This window comes from Carassius gibelio, chromosome A8, assembly GCF_023724105.1.
Source record: "Carassius gibelio isolate Cgi1373 ecotype wild population from Czech Republic chromosome A8, carGib1.2-hapl.c, whole genome shotgun sequence".
Classification (NCBI taxonomy): domain Eukaryota; kingdom Metazoa; phylum Chordata; class Actinopteri; order Cypriniformes; family Cyprinidae; genus Carassius; species Carassius gibelio.
Genome location: NC_068378.1, coordinates 24645972 through 24666356, shown reverse-complemented (window position 1 = coordinate 24666356; position 20385 = coordinate 24645972). Strand labels below are relative to the sequence as shown.

The window sequence follows — 20385 nt, the reverse complement described above, 5'->3', positions numbered from 1 at the left end:
ACAAACATGCAACTTTTCCATTTTCCAAGATGTTAATTGATGGACTGGAGTTTTGTGGATTATTGTGATGTTTTATCATCTGTCTGGACTCTCATTCTGACGGCACCCATTCACCGCAGAGCATCCATTGGTGAGCAAGTAATGCTACACTTCTCCAAACCTGTTCAGATGAAGAAACAAACTCATCTACATCTTGGATGGCCTGAGGGTGAGTACATTTTAGCAAATTTTCAAGTTTTGGTGACTTATTCCTTGAATCAATGAGCATTGACCTTACACACAATTTGACAAAAATACATAGTAAGCATCTTCTAAGATAAAAACTAGACGCTACTCAATGAATTATGCTGCATGCCACATAACTACATTTGTTTTATGCCACATAATACCGTAGCATACAGTTTAGACTGCACAGTTAGCATAAGCAGAAAAACAACAACAACAACAACTCAGTAATGCACCAAGTTAAGGAGGTGTCAAGTTTTTATTGGTAGGCAATGAGCCTTTCTTTGAGGATCTGGTCTAAGGCATTTTGAATACTAAGCACACTTGTGTTATCATAGGCAGTTGATAGTGTGATTAATGCTGAAGGCATACTGACACAATGCTCAATGAAAATTATTTGCATTCAATAAATAACACGACAATCAAACCAACACAAGCAACCTGCAATCACAACTTTCCTGCCAAGCGCAAGTGTAAAGCATCTGTTCATGTATAAGCTACTCGGGCTTTGGCCGATCTCTGCGGTTGCATTCATTATTATCGTTTGTGTACATTATGGTTTGCTTTTAATTTAAACTGAAAATAAGAGTAGCAGGACACAGTGAAGTTGTCATTGAGATGTCTGCATACGTGAGATAAATGCACGAGGTTTGATCACCTCCAGATAGCACCAGGGATTTCAGTCCGATGTGTTTACTTCTCTTTTGGCTTGACTTTCTCATCTTTACTCTCTTTCTCCTCTCCTCCTTTCTTTTGATCCTCTTTTCCAGCGTCATCCTTCTCTTCTTCAGCTTCCCCTTCTTCTTGATCACCTTCTTCACCCTCTCCTTCTTCCTCTTCCTCTGCCTCTTCTCCTCCTTCTTCTTCCTCTGCTTCTTTTCCTTCTTCCTCTTCCTGTTCTCCTTCATCCTCACCTTCGTCCTCTCCTCCCTCTTCACCTGTAAAATGTTAAATACCATAAAAATCTAGTTAGAATCAACTTTTCTCACTAAATAAAGAGAAACATAAAAAAACATAGAAGAGAAAAAATTAATGAAAATGTTTTTGTTGCATTAATTGAATATGTATAATTAAATATACATATGCACCAATATGCAATAATAAATTAACAGCAATTAACTGTACACGATATATAAACAAATGATTTTCACCCTCTTCTTCTTCCTTCTCCTCCTTCTCACGCTCTTCCTCCTCCTCTTCCTCCTCTGGACTTGCCCCAGCCTCCTGCGCCTTACTGGCTTCAATGATTTCATCTGGTGTGGCAGAGTAGCTCATCAGTCTGCTTCCCAGAAGGTAGGGGGCGCCAGAGGACAGACTGGACTGAACAGAGAACACAGGACGACCGAAAGAAGGAGTGGCAGCGATGGAGGGAGAAAACACACTGGAGATACCGCCAATACCCCCCACGTTGAAGCGTGTTTCTTCTCCTTCTAGAAGCTTCCTGTTAGAATGTAAATTAACTTTATATTTAAGGATATAAAGAAATACTTGGGTTTAAGGTTGATCAAATGTAATAAATGTAAAACCCTTAGTGATTGACCAGTTTTCAGATTTTTGTATTGCCTTGGTCATATAGGCTATACATCTCAATTGCAAAAAAATGTTAGACTACATAATAGATATTACTAACCTGTAAGCAGCTATCTCAATGTCCAAGGCCATTTTCACATTGAGAAGGTCCTGATATTCTTTGAGGTAATGGGCCATTTCACTCTTCATGGTCCTTAGCTCATTCTCTATGTCACCGATGGTATCCTGTCCAGACAGAAAGAATTTAAAGACAAAAGTTTAGATTTTTGTATAGAACAGTGCAGATGTAGTGAAGTATTGCAGTATTAAGTCTTCCTGTAACTGAAACAGTAGAGCATAACACTAAAAGTGCCAAGACCGCGGGTTCAATTCCCAGGAAAAACAAGAACTAATCAAATGTGTACTTTGTATGCAATGTAAGCCACTTTGGATATAAGCATCTGCCAAATGTGTATTGTTCATGTAGTTGTCATTCTGACCTGTAGGGCGGCGATCTCTGCGCTCTGTCTCTCCTCGACCTCTTGCAGTTGTTGCTCAAGTGCTTGGTTCAAGCCCTGGCATGCTTCGATCTCCAGGTCTCGCTCTTTTAGCAGGCGACGGTACTCCCCAGCCTCGTCTTTAGCGGTGTGGATGTTCTCCGTGTGTTTGGCCGTGTCACCCGCCATGGTGCTCACCTTTCCATGGAACCACTGCTCCGCGGCCTGGATGTTCTGCTGCGCCATGCGCTCATACTGACCTCGAATATCCCGGAGAGCTACCGAGAGGTCCGGTTTGGCCACTTCCATCTCAACAGACATCTGGGCGCTGTATTGCACCTGGGTTTGGAGTTCGCTGATTTCGCTTTCGTGGAGCTTCTTGAGGAAAGTCAGCTCATCCAGCAGAGTATCAGCCCTTTTTTCAAGCTCAGCGCAGGCCAACGCTGCATCATCTGCCCCCATCCTGGCATCCACCATCTTTCTTTCGGCTTCCTCACGGGCCAGGACTTCTTCTTCGTAGTGACTCTGCAAGGCCTTGAGCGCCTCTTCCAGTTGGTCCCGCCTTTCTTGAGCCGCTTGGTGCTCCCTACGGGCCTCGTCTACCGCTGCACGGAGTTCCCTCGCCTCTTGCTCATACAGCCCCCTGAGACGGGAGGGTTCGCAGTGCCTCTGGCGCAACAAGAGCAGCTCTGCTTCCAGGGCACGGTTCTGGAGCTCCAGGCCATGTACGTGCTCAATGAACCCGGCAAAGCGGTCATTAAGGTCCTGAAGTTGAGCCCTCTCCTGCGTCCGCACTGTTTTGAACTCTGAGCTCAGCTGTGAGGCCTGGCTCAGTTCCAGATCTGGTGATGCAGCAGAACGCTGTAGACCTGCTGAAGAGGACAGTAATGAAGTACGGGACGGAGATGAATATGACGAATAGACAGAGCGAGAGCGACTACTTCCTTCACTGAAGGGCGTCCTGCTGTGCATCATCACCCTCCTCCGCTGCACAGATGGGAGATAGGGGTTGTAACTCAAGGAGCTCATGTTTGTCGAAGAGAGAAGAGAGCAGAGATGGTTTCCGCAGTGCTGCTGCTGCTGCTGTGGAGAGAGGTCTGTGAGGATGCAGCACCACTGGCAGGGCTTTTTATAGCAGCCAGCGAGACTGACGCAGAGCTTTTTACTGACAGCATAAATCGATTACCTTCCGTTCGGGCTGGGTTGGGATCTTGGGGAGTGGAGGGGCAAATTACAGAAATGGACCGGCAATACGAGAACAAGAATGTGAGCACAGCAAAAAGGATAATGAGGACAAAGATCCTGAGCTTGAAAAACAGTTCAGATGCAGCAGGCAGAAGACAAAGCTGATGTTTAAAAACAAGTTTATTGAATATTTGTATTGTCTAAGCTCAATCTGACCAGAAACAAATTTAAGCAAAAAATTATATATATATATATTGTTTTCTTTAAATGAAAAATATAAATTACTTACTGGCCCCAAACGTCTGAACTGTGATATGCATGTCAGTAAAAGATATTAAGCATTACCATTATTTTCTCTCTTTTTTCGAAATTTTTTTGTTTGTTTGTTTGTTTTTTGCCACTGTCACTCAATCATATAGATTTACCGCCCTTACAATCTGAACATACAAGTTTATATAATATAAACTTTCTATTAAATATTATTTGCTGAAAATTAGCATTGCAGGTTCAGTAAAATAGATAAAGTAAAATAAATAAAGCGTTCCTACAGTTTCGTAATTACTAGTTACTTTTGGTAATAATAGGAGGTTTTTCACTCCTGAAAGAAACACTGAACCATAAACTGCAAACCCAGCGAGTGGTTCGGTGAAAGTGGTGATGAATGTATATATGTATGTGAGTGTGTGGGTCAGACATTTTGTAGAAGGACACAGTGCCGGCCAGCCTGTCCAGAGGGTTTGACAGGAAATGTGCATATGTTTTGTTGTTGTTGTGCCAGGCTCTATATCCATCAGGAGTACAGAAAAGACTGCAGGACATATCATTCCACCCAAATCACCAGTCACTCCGTTTTTGTTTAATATTTGATGACTAAATTGAATTTCTGTACTGTTCACTGTACAAATTAGATATGCTTCAAAGGCTATTCAGTTAAGAGCACTGAGTGATTATATCCTTTTCTTTTCTTGTCTGATTAAAGTGCCACAATTATGCCATTTTTAATATTGCCTTTCATGCATTGTATAATATAGCTGTATCTGAATGTAAACAATCTGCAAAGTTTATATGATATATATATATATATATATATATATATATATATATATATATATATGTATGTATGTATGTATAGATATATATATAGGTCATAAACTGTGTATCTGTGGTCTTCTCAGTGTAAGATATATCTGATGAAATTTTCACTGAAATGCTTAATCTCGTTTTTCTCACCATATCCTCACATTTTCGGGTTTGTGTCTGTAGGCCTACTTTTCACTCCTTTATAACATCTAATTCATATTAACAATGTTTACTGGAATTTTTCTAAAGCAGCTAAATACATTTTTGCTATCGGTCATCTGTAGCCTATGTTACATATAAAGACATTCATTACTACAGTGACAACACGTCCATAATATTGCTGCGGAAATAAAACCATTCACTATCACTGAGGTCAAATATGATAATCACGTTATTTGCTGAGAATGAAGTTTAAGGAACGAAAAAAAAGAACTAATTTCTTATTTGGTCTGTGCCATGTTAATGGTTCGTTGCATAATATGAACAAATCTCAGTGTTTGATTCAAAGGAGATTCTTGTTTATTTTCATACAATAAACAATTTTAGGATTGCTTCAGGTCACCGCTTGGCTCTGAAGTGAAATCAGTTCAGTTGAAAATCAACTATGTGACCTGCAACAAGTCACTGAATGCATATTTTGGTGAACATATCTCAGATTCAAAAGAGTCATGGGCTGAATCAAAAGCATATATTTGATCATGCACCCAAACACTATATCAATAGACTATATAAATATCATTATACCATGGTATTTTAGGATGAAATCCATGGTATTTAATTTCATTATCTATGAGTAGAAACCTCAAAACCAATATGAACCCACAAAAGACAACGATGAGAATTTGAAGACATCCAACAAAACAAAACGGCTTCAAACTATATTTACACAATTTACAATGCAAGAGATTCAAACATTTCTTCAATGCCCCGGCTACAAAGTTGCTCTTCTTAAGGCACATCAAGTACATCACATATATGATTATGCAAAAAATGAAGGCTGATTCCAATTATCTTAAAAATAAACACACACAACACACCAAAATGATTCATAGTACATATGGAAGTGAAGCTGTACATGATAGTAAAGATTTAACTGTAAACAATTAGCAATTTTCAAACTGAAAGATATATAGATACAAAAATGAACAGGAAATCACCTGGTAATGTGTAAGACAGTGACATCATGGTTATTTTGACACAGAAAACACCACGTCACAGCATTTGCGTGACATTTATAACACTTATATATATATATTTTTTAATTCTCACTCTCAGATCACCAGGAAAATGATCTTTCCGCATGTTGATCAAAAGAGTCAGGCACAGAGTCTTTTTTATCTGAGTTTTAATGAATGCAGTGAACATTAAGGGCTTTATGTTTACAGGCACACATATAAATGGTGTGTCTCAGCGTTGAGATCGTCGAGGTTTGAATCCGTCCCAGCCGGCTCTGTCCGTCCAGCTCTTCTCTGGGAGCAGCGAGTCCTTCAGTCTGTCTGGCAGGGGCAGGGCTTTCACCTTCTCCTCAAAGGGCCAGGGCCCCAGACACAGGCGGATGAGTCTCCTGCAAAGAGACCTCATTGGCAGCGGCTGCCTTTCTTGCTCCTCTAGTCTGCTGTAGAGCTCCAGCAGGGGCTGATGGGTAGATGTCTGATCCAGCACGGGCAGTCCTGAGCGGGGGAAGAGAGGAGGAATGACCGGACAGCAGATTCTGGCCAGATCCAACAGCACTTCAGCTTTGGCTAAAACATCAGCCGCCTCGGCAGCATCTAAAGCTTCCCGGAGAGCTTCAGCGAGACGTGTGAATATCAGCTGGTGACCTGTCCAGTAGGAGGTGCTGTGGTGAGAGCAGACAAAGGAAGCGCCATGCTGGAGTAAAAGGGCTGTCAGGGGAAACAGCAAGTCGAAGTTCTCCAGACTGGTGTAGGTTAGCGAATGCTCCCACAGTTCCCCGTCGGTAGCGTTCAAGCAGCAGCTGGGATCGGCGCCGTGGTTGATCAGAAGATGTGCCACGCGGGTACAGAAGTGGCCGATCTCCTTCGCATCCTCCACGCTGCTGTCCAGAGCCTCCTTCACCAGGAACGTGAGTGATGACATGGGGGTCTCGCCATCGTGTGTGATGGTGTTCACATCTGCACCTGCAAGGGATTATAGAAATACAACGTTAGCATTAACAACAGTAAAAAAAAAAAAAAAATTGAATGCTTTTAAAAATAAATAAAATGTAAGAAAAAAAAAAAAATGCAATGATTAAAATAATATATATAAAATATAATATATATAAATATAATATAAAATAATTACTATATATATATATATATATATATATATATGTGTGTGTGTGTGTGTGTGTGTGTGTAATAAATTTAAAAATACATTTTATTTTATATTAAAATATTATATAAATATATTTTTGCTGTCAAATCGATTAATTGCGTGTAATGTGTATATTTATATGTATATATAAATACGCACATATAAGTATATATTTACACACACATATATATATTATGTAAACAAATGTTTATTTTTGGATGTGATTAATCGCGATTAATCGATTTCACAGCACTAGAATTTGACATTTTATTAATTATATTGTATTTTTATATATATATATATATATATATATATATATATATATATATATATATATATATATATATATATATATATATATATATATATATATATAATTTCGGTTTTGGATTAAATATGACCAATAATATATAATAATTTTCCAATATGATATATACATAGTAATTGTAAGAATATATATAAAAAATTATACAATTAACAACATTGCAATAACAACTACTTAAAAACGTTTAGCCTAATATTTGAAGGAAATTATACATTCTTCCATGTTGAAACTATTTTCTTTTTTAAACATCTATTAATGAAATTCCTGAAATATATTGTTGTCTAGTAATGTCCGAGCTGATGTTTTAAATTCACCTCTTTCTAGAAGCAGCTGTATATTGTCCAAATTATTGACTGTGAGTCCATCACTGCTGGCCAGAGCATGAAGCAGTGCCGTTTTTCCTGCAAGCAGGTACAATAAACAGAGAGTTGGAATCATGTGGAAAAAGGAAACCACAAACAATCTATTTGGTTAGATAATTCAGCAAAAAATACCATTCTTGTCTTTTGCATTCACATCAGCACCCAAATCCAGAAGCACACGCAGACACGGCAACCTATCCACCTCCTCACCGGCCAAATCAAGAGGGCTGCATTCATGAATCTATTGCAGACGCAAAAACATCATATTTAAAGACATTTAAGAAATGTAAAAATAAAAAAATAATGTGTGCATTCAAAGCAAATATCAAAGATACAATAAAAATAATTACAAATAAAGTGCATGTTCACAACAGGCAATTTTATATATATATATATATATATATATATATATATATATATATATATATATATATATATGGAGAGAGAGAGAGAGAGAGAGAGAGAGAGAGAGAGAGAGAGAGAGAGAGAGAGAGAGAAAGAGACATTCTCACCCTGTCCCTCTTTTCGATTTCAGCTCCATGAGATATCAACATCTGCACCATGTCTGGCTTGTTTCTCAACACTGCAATGTGTAAGGGGTTGTAGTATGACACAGGATCTGGAACCATAAGAAAAGGGTCTGATTATATTTCCTTGATGACAATGAGGTTTATCGGAATCCCAAAAGCATCTTTAGCATCTACAAACCTTCAAAGTTGAGATCAGCTCCGTAACGCAGAAGCACCTGTGCTGCGCTGACCAACCCGAGATCAGCCACTCGAAACAGAGAGTAACTGATGCCCTCCATGAAGACGGGAGACTGAGACTCTCTGTCCAGAAGCTCCACAAGAGACCCAGAGACGCTTTCATCATCATCTCGCCTGTGAAATGCAGGATATACATTTAAATACATTACATACATTTATGCATTTAGCAGATGCTTTTATTTCAAGCGACAGTGCATTCAGGCTAACATTTTATACCTAACATGTCAAACACATGTGCAGTTCATAAAACTCTGTCGTCATCTGCCTATTGCACTCTAAGATGCAGTTGGTTTGCTGACCTGCGCTGGTTTTCTCCTTCTATTCCCAGGACACACATCACTTCATCCACCAGCGGCTGGTACTCGTACACGATCCTCCTGAAGCCGTGCAGGAAAGGCATAGTCTGTTCCCTTTGTGCCACGATCTCTTCACGCTGTAAAACAGAACAGCTTCATGTAAATCATACAGAAATCCTGTTCTCATGCAGCAAAACATAATGTTACACAATTCTATTCAACACAGATCCATCTGTCTGTGACAATTAAACAATGTTATAAATTCTTATGCAGCATTAATAAATTAAATATATTAAAAGGTATATAGTAAGGCTAAGAAACAACTACTCAGTCCTGTTGGAGTTTTTAAATAATGCACATTAGAAAGACTCTCTGTCGGTTTATCAGATGGACCACACCTATGAAAGAGCGCTATATTCACATCTGTGAAAATGCACATTAATTTAACACCTTAGAAGATTTCTTTAAGATTATAACATTTCAATTAAAATAAATATTATAAACCAGATGTATTCATTTTGTTCGTTGTTTTATGTAGAGGGATCTTTACTTGCATGCATGCTAACTGCGCTTGCTACTATATGATTCATAACTAATCAAAGTTCTCAGAGGCTCCGGGAACTATTATTATTATTATATATATTTAATTTTTTTAAAAACATAATACATCAAAAAACATGCTTAAAATTTTGCTTTTCATTCTTATGTTTGTAATTGTTTTATCTTACCCACTGTAGAACCGGAAGTAGTTCCTCCCACATGTTACTGTGAAAATAATGGTGGTGAGGTTTTTTTTTTTTTTTTTCAAAATAAAAGCACACGAATGAACGTGGGATTATTAATTATACAACGGATAATTCTGGTCCCTGATTCCGATTGGTTGAGCCTATTTTGAAGCTGCTGTAATTTACATTACAAACATACATCTTTTACTCTTACTTCTGTGTGTTTGTCGGCAACCACGTTGTTTCTTGCGGCTTATTGTTTTATTAATACACGTTAATTTCAAAATAAAAGCTTTGAAGTTTAGTCTTTCATGTGAGCCAAATCTCACGTCCCAAAATATTTTTTTACAAAATATTGCAACCATTAACACAGGGAAAAGATCAAGATAAAAAATTATTCACTTGAAGAGGCCTATTCATATTCCGATTTAAACATGACTAGGTTTTTATTAAACATGATTTCATCTTTAAAAGTGACATTTACACACAAGTTTACATCTTTGCTGTCTGGTAATATGCACTAGGTTGCCGTTAAAAACAATTAAATGGAAAGAAAGACCAAATGTAGCTTAATTCAGCAAGTGTGATTAAATTTATTGAGTTAACAAGGCATAAATACAGTAGTGTTATTGTGCAAGCGAACACAATTTCAGTGACACACAGCCTCAACATACTTATTCTCACACACTCACTCACTAAGACACACAAAAGTGAACAAAGAGTTATATTAATGTCTCTTCTCTTAAGCTGCACATTTATGACCACAAAGCACTAAGGAATTCCATAAACAAGTGCCACGTCCCACAAAACCAATAAAAACAGAAATATCAGCTCTATAACAAAGATAAGACACAAGTTTCTTTCATGGTCCACATGATATAGTTCAGACTCACTCAAAACATTACAGTCATCGTGACATTTACAGTAGGAGTTTCATTGCACATAAGTCAAGCCAGCCTGTATGGAAGATGCTGTTGCCAACGGAGCGAAAGCTTGGATTTGCCTTGTTTACTTCTGCTCCCGTCTCCAGATGATCACCATACCGGTGGTGTCAGAGGAGGCCAGCAAGCTTTCGTCGCAGTTGAAGCTCACGTCCAGGACGGGCCCGCTGTGGCCCTGCAGCTTGTTAACGATGGCCTTAGTGTTGCGCTCAACGTCGAAAAAGTAAACGCACCCATCCTCGCTGCCAGTGACTGCAAGAGGGAAAGAGCAGGATTCACTTACTCTGGTTTTGCAAACAGGAGATGGATTGATACTCTTCAAACTTTCTATTCATAAAACATATATATATTTTGTCATATAACTTGTTTTCAACATTAACAGCAGCAGCAAATCAGCATATTAGATTGATTTCTGACAGGTCAGACTGAAATAGCCTGTAAATGATGATTATGATCTTACCGACACAGGCTCCCTGTCTGAAGGACATGAGAGGACAGAAGATGCTGTGCAGTGGTTGGGATCCCTGTTGAATGGGGAAGCTCCTCTTCAGCTGTAGTGTTCCCTCATTATCCACGACCCTGTCAACACCAGATCAAGAATCATCTCAGTCAAGAGCAAGTGACAATATGAGTTGCTGTAAGTGCACTCTAACCTGTAGAGCAGTAGTTTGTTGACACAGGCGTTGATGAGCAGTGACGGATCCCGTGCCTCTCGACTGATCCACGAGCGGGCGGTGATACTAGAGATAGAGCTGCCCTCATTCACCACCAGTCTCTTAGCTTTGGTCAGTTTTCCTGTGGGAGAAGAAACCTCAGCTTTACATAAACACCAAAATATCAACCGTACTCTCATCTACATTTCCAGAATTTCCACCAGGTTTTTTTTGCAAAGAAAATATCTTTGTACCTGTGGCCATGTCAAAGAGGAAGGAGAAAATGCTTCCCCTGTCATCACCAGCCCATAGGATTCTCCCCGGAGCATCAAACGAGAGAGAAAGCACTCGACCGGTGAGCTTACTGGAGCCTCCTTTCACTTTCTTCCCAGTGGAGATGTTCACCACCTGCAGGTGGTGTTTACTGTTGCCAACCTGGGGACGGACAACAAGGGACAGATTTGATGCATCATATATGAACAGAAAATACTTCATGCAGTAGATGAGATTCAGGGTAGAAAATGTGTAACAGACGCATTGTATAAAAGCCAATATTTAATATTTGAGTGAGTGAATAAGTACAATGAATTTCTATTGCAAAGCCTGAAATTTGTTATATTGACGGTTTTTAATATTTCATATGGAAAAGCTGAGACAAAATTACAAAAAGTTATATTCACAATCACAAAGGAAGGTTTTTCATATTTGATGCATCAGGCTTTTATGGCTCATGTATCATGATATAGGCTGAATATGGAGCTCATATGAGAAGATCATTTTTGTTTTCAGGGGTTTAAATCGATTAAGATAATTAATGATGTCATATTATTATATATGATATTTACATGTCCAAAAAGAATGGTGGCTTTTTGATTTAAATGTAAATTAGAAAATTATATAGCGAAATACTTACAAAAAATGCATAGAAATAGTCACTCTATGTCTCAGCAACATGATATTTAAATGCTTAGTTTTATGATCAAAGTTCTGTAGTTTCAAAACATATAATGCAATTCAGATGTTTTACAGTTCACCCACCACAGTAGTTGGTAGGTAAGTAAAATTACCCACCACTGCACACAAAATTCTCTTTTTAGCTAGTGGTGCATGTTAAAGTCACACACTAATAGGATTACTGAAAGGGCTGATGGTGTTTTTTAATGCATTCTGCAGTGTTTCATCAGCATAAACAATTCCAATTTTTTTGAGTAGCAAATCAGCATATTAGAATGATTTCTGATTTCACAGAAATAAAATACATTTTAAAATATATTAAAACAGAAAAACGGATTGATTTTAATAATATTTCACTTACTGTTTTAACCATATTCTGATCCAAAAAGAGTATACAAGACTTCCTTCAAAAACATATTGAAATCTTACTGAGCCCAAACTTTTAAATGGTAGTATACAAAGAAGAAAAAAAAAGGCTGGCATTTGGACTCACCACAGTCAGGTTGTTGTTCATGGGCTGAAAAGTGCAGCACAGCAGCTCACTTCCCTCTGGATCGGCCACCTCTCGGATACAGCGTCCATCCTCTGTGTTCCAGATCCGCAGAGTGCCATCTTTTGACGTGGACACAATGATGTCATTGCTGAGGGACCAGGCGAAGTCAGTCACGGGAGCAGCATGACCCTTTAGTGTCACCTTTACAGTCGGTGGAGGCGGGGACAATGTCATGATTGACAGTGTCCCATCCAACGAGCAGCAGGCGAGGAGGTGTTTATCATCATTAGCAAACTGCAATCGAGGAACTAAAGAGATAAAATAGTGAAAGGTTTAAATGAAAGGCTAAAACAACAGTCCAGACCCAGGACTGACAGATGCTTCTTTCAAACATTAATGCAGAAGCACTGAAGCAGGCTAGTGGTAATGCAACTTCACAGCGAAAATAATCAAAAGCAATCTATCAGATCTGTGCATTAGCAGATGTTGGAATTAAACTAAAATATTAATTAAACAATATAAAAGAAGAAATGGTCCTTTGGGGTTGTTTAATGACACATTTTCAAAACTTTTTATCATTTATTAATGCACTGTTAAATTGTTCAACTTAGGAGCACATGCTCCTAAAAAAAAAGCAAGCATCAAGCCCTGAGATTACAGAATCAAGGAGTTGCTGTCTATAGTGTAAATCTGTTTATTTTATGTATATACTTTGTCATCAAGTTTAAATGTTTTTTCTTACCTCTTCATTATGCTTTATTTCTAATAATGTCGATAAATCTGTGGCATGCAGCATTTGTTATTTACTATTTTAAAACTTAGATAGGGTTTGTATTGACATTGTTTCACACTGCTCTCTAAGGTACTGCCCATTAATAAAAATTGGACTAGAGCAGAGTAATCTTAGTCGTGTCATTAACAGCTGACTCACCAGCTGAGTCGACATGCTGGTCAAAGATGTGGTGCATTCCAGCGAAGGCGTAGTTCTCACTTAGGGTGGTGTCACCTGCCATTGCCCGACTGGCTTCTGCCACCGACGTGGGCACCAGACTACCTGGAGGCCTGGCACATGAAATAGAACCAGAGAATTATTCATACTGGTACAAAATACTGTAAGAACACATATTTGCTTAATGAAATCCAATACTTGTTTCTTATTAATTTTGGGGTGCCGATTCTAAGATTAATGCCTGTTTTGCCTAAGCATGTAACACTTTGTCACAAAATAATATGCATTTCATAGCATTTTGCATTCTGCAAACATGTGTCAGATGAAAAAGTTAGTGGACTTTACCTTTCATCATACACTGCCCTGTTCATCTGGGCTTGCAGCTGGTATGAACCACGGCTTACTGATCTCCGGTGGCCTCTGGCACCCTGAGCCCTGGGATCCTCCTCGAAGTCCTGATTGAAAGACAGAAAAGAGGATAAAAAAAGACCAAGAAAAGAGGAAAGGAGGCAGTAATGAAGGATGAAGCACTACAGCAACATAAAATCCATCATGAACAAAAGAGTTCGCAATCTACATGCTCTGCAGCTCTCACACAACACACAATGACCTGGATCTGGATTGCTATTTATATCAAGGACTATATAGATGTTTGATCTTGCCCTCTCTCTGTTTTTTTCTGGGGCTTATTTCAACCCAGAACTTCTTATTTGCATTTCTCTAGCCCTTTTCCCTGTTTCTGAATGCACCTAACCTCCATGCGATCCAGTGTGGTGCGGGAACTGCGCACACTGCTTGCTCTGAAGCTGCTCTGCTCTGACAGCGGCCCGTAACGCAAGGCAAGCAACTGACTGCGCAGACGCAGATACTGCCTGCGCAGCCCCGGCTCAAAACCACACTTGGCATTCTCACGGAGCAGCTGGCTACGCCGCCGGATGTACTGCGTGCGGAACTGGGGGAACGTAGGTGTGCGGTAAGCATTGTACCTGCGGAAAAAGACAAAAAGATGCAGAAAGACAGAAAACAGAAAATAATATAACAAATGATTAGGCACTACACATATCAAAATACATATACATGGAGTCGCATTACAGTGACAATCTTGCACACACCTTGCGTCCACTGCCAGCACCTGCTGCCAAACAGCAGCCATGAGATCCACAAACACTGAGAGACGCAGGAAACACAAGGACTGCAGGAGACACAAAACTGTTATAAAAAAAAAAATGAAAACAATATATATCTATATATATGTGGGGGGGGGGGTTAATAGATAAAGATATTAAAGCATTATAATTCAGTTCAGTTGAGATGTTTTCTTTACGTAATTGTTGTTAAAAAGATTACATGAGGGACAAAATAGCACAAGTAACCCTAATTATAAACAATAAATGCAATTAACAATGTAATTTAAAAGATTTCACAATTTTTAATGCTAAAAACCCCCAAATACGATGATTCTCTTATGAGAGATTCTAAATATAATAAATAAAATTGTTTGTTTATGTGTAAAAATCAATTTATATAGTATAAGCAAACTATTCTTTGTAATAATATTAAGAGGAAAGTAAAAAAAAATTGTTTCAAAGTTAAATATTTGGCTTTTGCATTGTCATTTTACTAAAACAAAATGTTAAAATGTTATCTGCAAATATTTACGTTTAATTAACTTGACCACGTTTATATAATTATTTTTATATTTCATTTTTATAAAATAATAGCATTTTATTAATGTCTTGATTTCTTTGAAAAGCAGAATGAAATAACTGTTACCTTTATAACATGCAAACGTTAAAAAAAAAGTTAAACGTATTTTATGAATACCTTAGATGCACAAATTAACAATCCTAAACCATATTTTGTTGCCAAATAAAGAAAAACTCTTATTAATCCAGATTAATGTACAAATAGTACAAACATCCAACACACTAGCACAATGCAACATGACTAAGTTAACGTAAACACAATGTTTATAAGAAACATATAATAACAAAATGATTCGTATTTATGCACATCATAAAATAATTTTAAAATCAATGTTTTGACACATTAGCCCAGTTAGCAGGGACGCTAACAACAACAGCCGTTACACACCGATTTACAATCTCCCCCAAGAAATCATGTCAGTCACCCTGTGGCTCGCTAATAACAATTTCTGAATGGGTTGAATTTACTGAAACACAATGTAATGAATCATTTTGTATTTAAAGGATACCTACCGTGAGAGACTCTCACCGGTTCATTCTGTCTGTCATTCTGGGACTGGCGTGATCACGTGACAGAACCGCCCTTCCATCAGCTGATCTGCGCAGTGACGTCACTGCAGCGTGTTATAAACATAATTGTCTAAATATGTGACTAATAATTAAAAGCATGGTATTAACCACAGAGATTCCATTATTTTCTAAAACAACAAAAAATAATAGATTATTTTGTGCCAGGTTTGGATAAGTCTAAACATTTTGTTTTGTGCATATCAATACAATTCTTAGTCACTTCTTGTAAATACTGAAGATCCAACATTGTCCAGGTAAAATAAACATAATTTATCAGAACTAGTAGATCAGAGTCTGTTAGCCTGCAGTTTCGTCCTAAATATTAAACTGTAATATTAAAATTCCAAAATTAGTAAATATATCTGCGTTGAGGGAAAGGCTGTGGGAGCAAACCATCAATCTGTGTTCAGCAAAATAAAAAGATTAACTATACAAAAGATACATACACACTTGTGATTTCACCTGAGCTCAGCAGAGCCCCATGGCAGGACAGTGCAGAGGCACAGCTGACGGGGCTCTTTGCTTGTTCCTGAAGCTCTTTCCCGAAGGGGGCCCGTAGATGGAGTCATTCAGTGGCCGGGGCCATAAATGAGGGCTGCACCAGTGGCTCAGCACTGCTTATTCTAAAAGGACACAAGGACTTTGGAGCGCAGCCAAAATGCCTGGAACAAAAGGTAGATATTCAAGCAAAGCATGAAATATGCTTAATATTTTTTTTTAATGATTTCATATGATATGTAATATGCAAAAATGTCATGAAATATTAGTAATAAATTAAACCAGGCATGCAAAAAGTAATGTCCTGAATGTTTTATCACTTAACAGGTAACAAGGCGGACAAGAAATCCACCACCAAGGTAAAAAAAAAAAAAATTGCCCACAGCATATCCATTGCACATATTGGGAAGTTACACATGCATAATTTATAATGCCTGTTCAAAATCAGCCAATGTCAATTTTGGCTAATGTTCTGGCAAGGTTCTCTAAAATAAAAAACACAAACAAATAAATGCTCTTCCAGTAACATTAATAGAATGTTTGTTTTCTGGGTTTTGATAACATTTGCAAAACGTCAGTACCAAAACATAATTTTTTTTCAAATGTAATTTTTTTCTGAATTAAAAAAAAAAAAAAACTTTACTACTTGTTTCAGAATATTCAGAGAACATTAAAATGAACTGTTCCTAAAATGAATGCACAATGATAAATGGAGCATTCCCTTAATGTTTTCTTTGACATTAGCATTAGAAAGAAATAAAAAAAACTGGTTGATTGTAAATGTTCTGAGAACATTTAGAGCACATTCCGAAATAACATTTTCTTAACTTAATTGGAACATTAGCAAAACATTCTTGAAACAAATTCTTATTCGCTTGGTTAAATGAGATCTTTGAACATTCTTCCAGTTTTCACAGAATGTTCATTTAATGTTTAATGACAGGCACAGATTCATGGAACATCTTTTTTCTGAAACATTTTTTGAAATGTTATTACTTGTTTTAGAATGTGCAGAGAAACGTTCAAAAGTAAGATTCCTATAATGTTTGCAAAATGATAAATGGAACATTCTCTTAATGTTTACTCTAATGTTTACATAATCAAAAGAATTTAAAAAAAAATTTTTTGTGAAACAATTAGAGCATCTTCTGAAATAACCGTTTTTATCACCTTATGACTAATAACTTTGAACTTTAAAAGTTCTTCCAGTAATATTAATAAAAGGTTTATTTAATTAAAGTTGTCTGGTCTTTAACAATGTTCGTACAAAAGCATTATTAATACGTTGTTGATGGAACAATCTTTCAATCTTATTATTACTTCTTTCAGAATATATAAAGAACATTCAAAGATAACATTCATTTGATGTTTATACAATGATAAACGGAACATTCTCTCAGTGTTTTCTCTTACATAACCGAGAAAAAAAAAGGTTTTAAATATTAATACCGGTCTTTTTAAATATTCAGACAACATTCGGACATAAAGATTTTCAAAACGCTCTAAGAAAATACTATTAGTTGGGATAACTGAGATCTTTAAATGATTTCTTTTGAGATTTAATTTTATGGATCTATTTATTTATTTTTCGCTGTAGCAACCTCAGAGTCCTAAGGAGCAGCCGAAGAAAGGTGATCAGAAAGGAGATGATGCCAAAAAGCAAGGAGGTAATAACTGACAACAGCACCGAGTGAGATAAAAAGGCATTTCAACTGTACCTATGAAATACAAGCAAAAATTACACTGCAAATATCTGAAATGCAAAAATGCTTTTTATGGCTTATGAAAGTAAATGTTTGACTTTTTCTGATTTATTACAATAGAATAAAGTGTCAAATAATATCAGGTGTATGGGAGAAACATTATACAATATCTTGACACAAATGAGAGAGAAGATTGCACATTTCGATCTTGCTCTCAGCCATAACTGGATTTTATTGCACTTTGCTGTATGTCTCCAGTCAAGGTAGCTAACTGTCTTTGTGTCTTTCCCCTCACAGGACAGCCGAAGGGAGAGAAGCAATAATTTCCAGGCCTTCGTGAAGCTGGCTCTGGAGACTCTCCTGGGCTCTTGTCGACGCAAGCATGGGGGCCCCCAGGGTAGGCAGGGCTGAGGTTAGCTCCTCCCACCACCAGCATCCATCTGGCCGTTACTAGACAGAGCTTGACCTAAGCCTCTGTAGTCTGTCCCTTCTGTACCTCCTCACACGGGTCTCAGGTTTGAATAATGCTGCTGATTTGCTCAGTGGAAGCTGGGCTAATGAAGACTCCAGAGACTCTGTGACCCCGCCCTCATCTGTTCATTTGACTCCGCCCATGTCATAGATCTCGACTGTGCTGTACATAACTGATTTGCAAATAAATAATTTCATACGCTTGCCATAGTTTGGATTTTTTTAAACAGATTTTTAGATTACAAAAAAAATTAAATGATTTCTTTATCAGATTTGTTTCTAATAACATGTACACTAATACATCATTCACAACAAGACCAGAAACATGTAATAAAGAAAATTAACAGGTTCGATTATGATTTTATGTTGATGTTTGAGTTTGATATATATTTTAGTTCCTCCTGCAATCAGTTGTATAGCTATAATTCTATGATAAAAATACAGTAGGCTCTTGCTTCGACCTACAATAACGTATGTCTTTTAAAATAAATCAATTTTGCCTTCACCAGCCACATGCATTACCAAAGTCTGCCCAGTACACAGCAGAGAGAAATAGGTGTAGTGTAATCATGCATTATAGCAACAGCGCTCAGGGAATATTAGGCATGTATGTAATATCAGGCTTAGGCAGCAAAAACATAGGATGCATTTGTGTCAGAGAACAAGTGTTTTATAGGAGGTGCATGTAGGTGCATTAGGGGTTTTGTTGGTTCTGGAAATAAAGCATATTAAATGCACTCCAGTATTTGACCATACAGTGCTTCTGTTTTATGGAATGATAGAATAACATAATGTCATTCTTTCTCCTGACTTAATCACATCAGACAGATTTTGAGTTGTGTGTGTGTGTGTGTGTGTGTGTGTGTGTGTGTGTGTGTGTGTGTGTGTGTGTGGTTGTGTGTGTGATCACATATGCAGAGCCATAAACCTGACAGAGTGATGTGAGCATTTCACCCTGAATGCACTTCAGAAAATGTGCCATTTATATTTAATCTCAAGTAATGAATATTTACTTAGCAGCAATGCTATCATATGTGGCCATTTAACCAAAGATGTCATGCTATGGTCAGACCTCTTTTAAACTGGTATACTGGCTCAAACTTGCATTGAGAACAATATAATATAATATAATATAATATAATATAATATAATATAATATAATATAATATAATATAATATAATATAATATAATATAATATAATATAATATAATATAATATAATATAATATCATATAATAAAAAAAGCTGCTGAAAGTGCTTTATCTTAACTTTATTAAAACCATGTACGAAGATACATGCTACATAGATACATAGATAAAAATGTACTCAAAAGTACCATGGTATTAACATGGTATTCTGTGAAGTATCATATATAGTGCCTAAATATATGATACTTTATACCATGGAATTACCATTGTACATGTGCAGAAACAACAGCTGCAGAATATGATTCTACTTACAAAAATGTAGCCCAAAATGTAAAAGTACCATGCTATAATATAAAGTAAATTACTATATTCATGCACCATAGTATTTACATAATACACAAGGTACAATACTTCATATAATGTATTGGTATTACCATGGTACATGTTCGATAAACAAATCTACTATACTAACAAAACTCATGTAAAAATTAACATGGTATTAACATGGTACTATTCTATAAAATACCATATACTGTACTATGGTACTGAATAACTATATTGATGCACTGCACAATGGTTTTTACATACGCCAAGGTACAGTACAAAACAGAATACCATGGTATTATTGCCATGATGTCTAATAAGCAAAACAGGCTACAGCATTAAAAACATGACAAAAAAGTACCATGATAATAACAGCATTCTATAATACCATATACCTATGGTACTGAATTGCTTCTATGGTATTACAGTGCCATGGTATACGACCAATAAACAAAATAGGCTATACTTACAAAAATGTACACAAAAAGTACCATGGTATTGATACTACCATAATGTTTTAGATGTACAATTGTAGTGCCATGGTTTATTCTGATGCACCATAGGGTAGCCTACCATGGTACATGGATTTCAATGTTATAGTATTACCATCTGATATATGGTAAAGTCGCAGTACGTTGGATGTCATGGCATTTATGATATTCCCAGGTAGCTACTTGTTCTTCTGAAA

The 20385-nt window shown here is 37.1% G+C and overlaps 3 protein-coding genes across 4 annotated transcripts; all 3 read right to left on the bottom strand.

The window, feature by feature from the left end:
* Positions 1-465: 465 nt before the first annotated feature.
* neflb (neurofilament light chain b) lies at positions 466-3314 on the bottom strand. The gene is made up of 4 exons (XM_052604924.1): positions 2235-3314; positions 1856-1980; positions 1377-1666; positions 466-1163 (listed from the first exon to the last, which is right to left on the bottom strand). The coding sequence occupies exons 1-4, from the start codon at positions 3258-3260 to the stop codon at positions 919-921; spliced, it is 1686 nt and encodes a 561-aa protein (XP_052460884.1). The 5' UTR covers positions 3261-3314; the 3' UTR covers positions 466-918.
* Positions 3315-5364: 2050 nt separating this feature from the next.
* Positions 5365-9350, bottom strand: asb6 (ankyrin repeat and SOCS box containing 6). The gene is made up of 7 exons (XM_052604932.1): positions 9291-9350; positions 8566-8699; positions 8208-8380; positions 8012-8118; positions 7632-7740; positions 7452-7538; positions 5365-6634 (listed from the first exon to the last, which is right to left on the bottom strand). Exons 1-7 carry the CDS (start codon positions 9321-9323, stop codon positions 5904-5906), a joined length of 1374 nt encoding a protein of 457 aa, XP_052460892.1. The 5' UTR covers positions 9324-9350; the 3' UTR covers positions 5365-5903.
* A 510-nt stretch (positions 9351-9860) lies between these two features.
* LOC128018991 (WD repeat-containing protein 13-like) lies at positions 9861-15585 on the bottom strand. 2 transcript variants are annotated; one of them, XM_052604929.1, is made up of 10 exons: positions 15497-15585; positions 14390-14486; positions 14032-14263; positions 13623-13732; positions 13260-13390; positions 12329-12636; positions 11136-11316; positions 10882-11023; positions 10689-10807; positions 9861-10480 (listed from the first exon to the last, which is right to left on the bottom strand). In XM_052604929.1, the coding sequence occupies exons 2-10, from the start codon at positions 14428-14430 to the stop codon at positions 10296-10298; spliced, it is 1449 nt and encodes a 482-aa protein (XP_052460889.1). In that variant the 5' UTR covers positions 14431-14486; positions 15497-15585; the 3' UTR covers positions 9861-10295. The 2 variants fall into 2 exon arrangements, with proteins under 2 accessions (XP_052460889.1, XP_052460888.1); XM_052604928.1 differs by having other exon boundaries at positions 14390-14469; positions 15497-15556.
* Positions 15586-20385: the final 4800 nt, after the last annotated feature.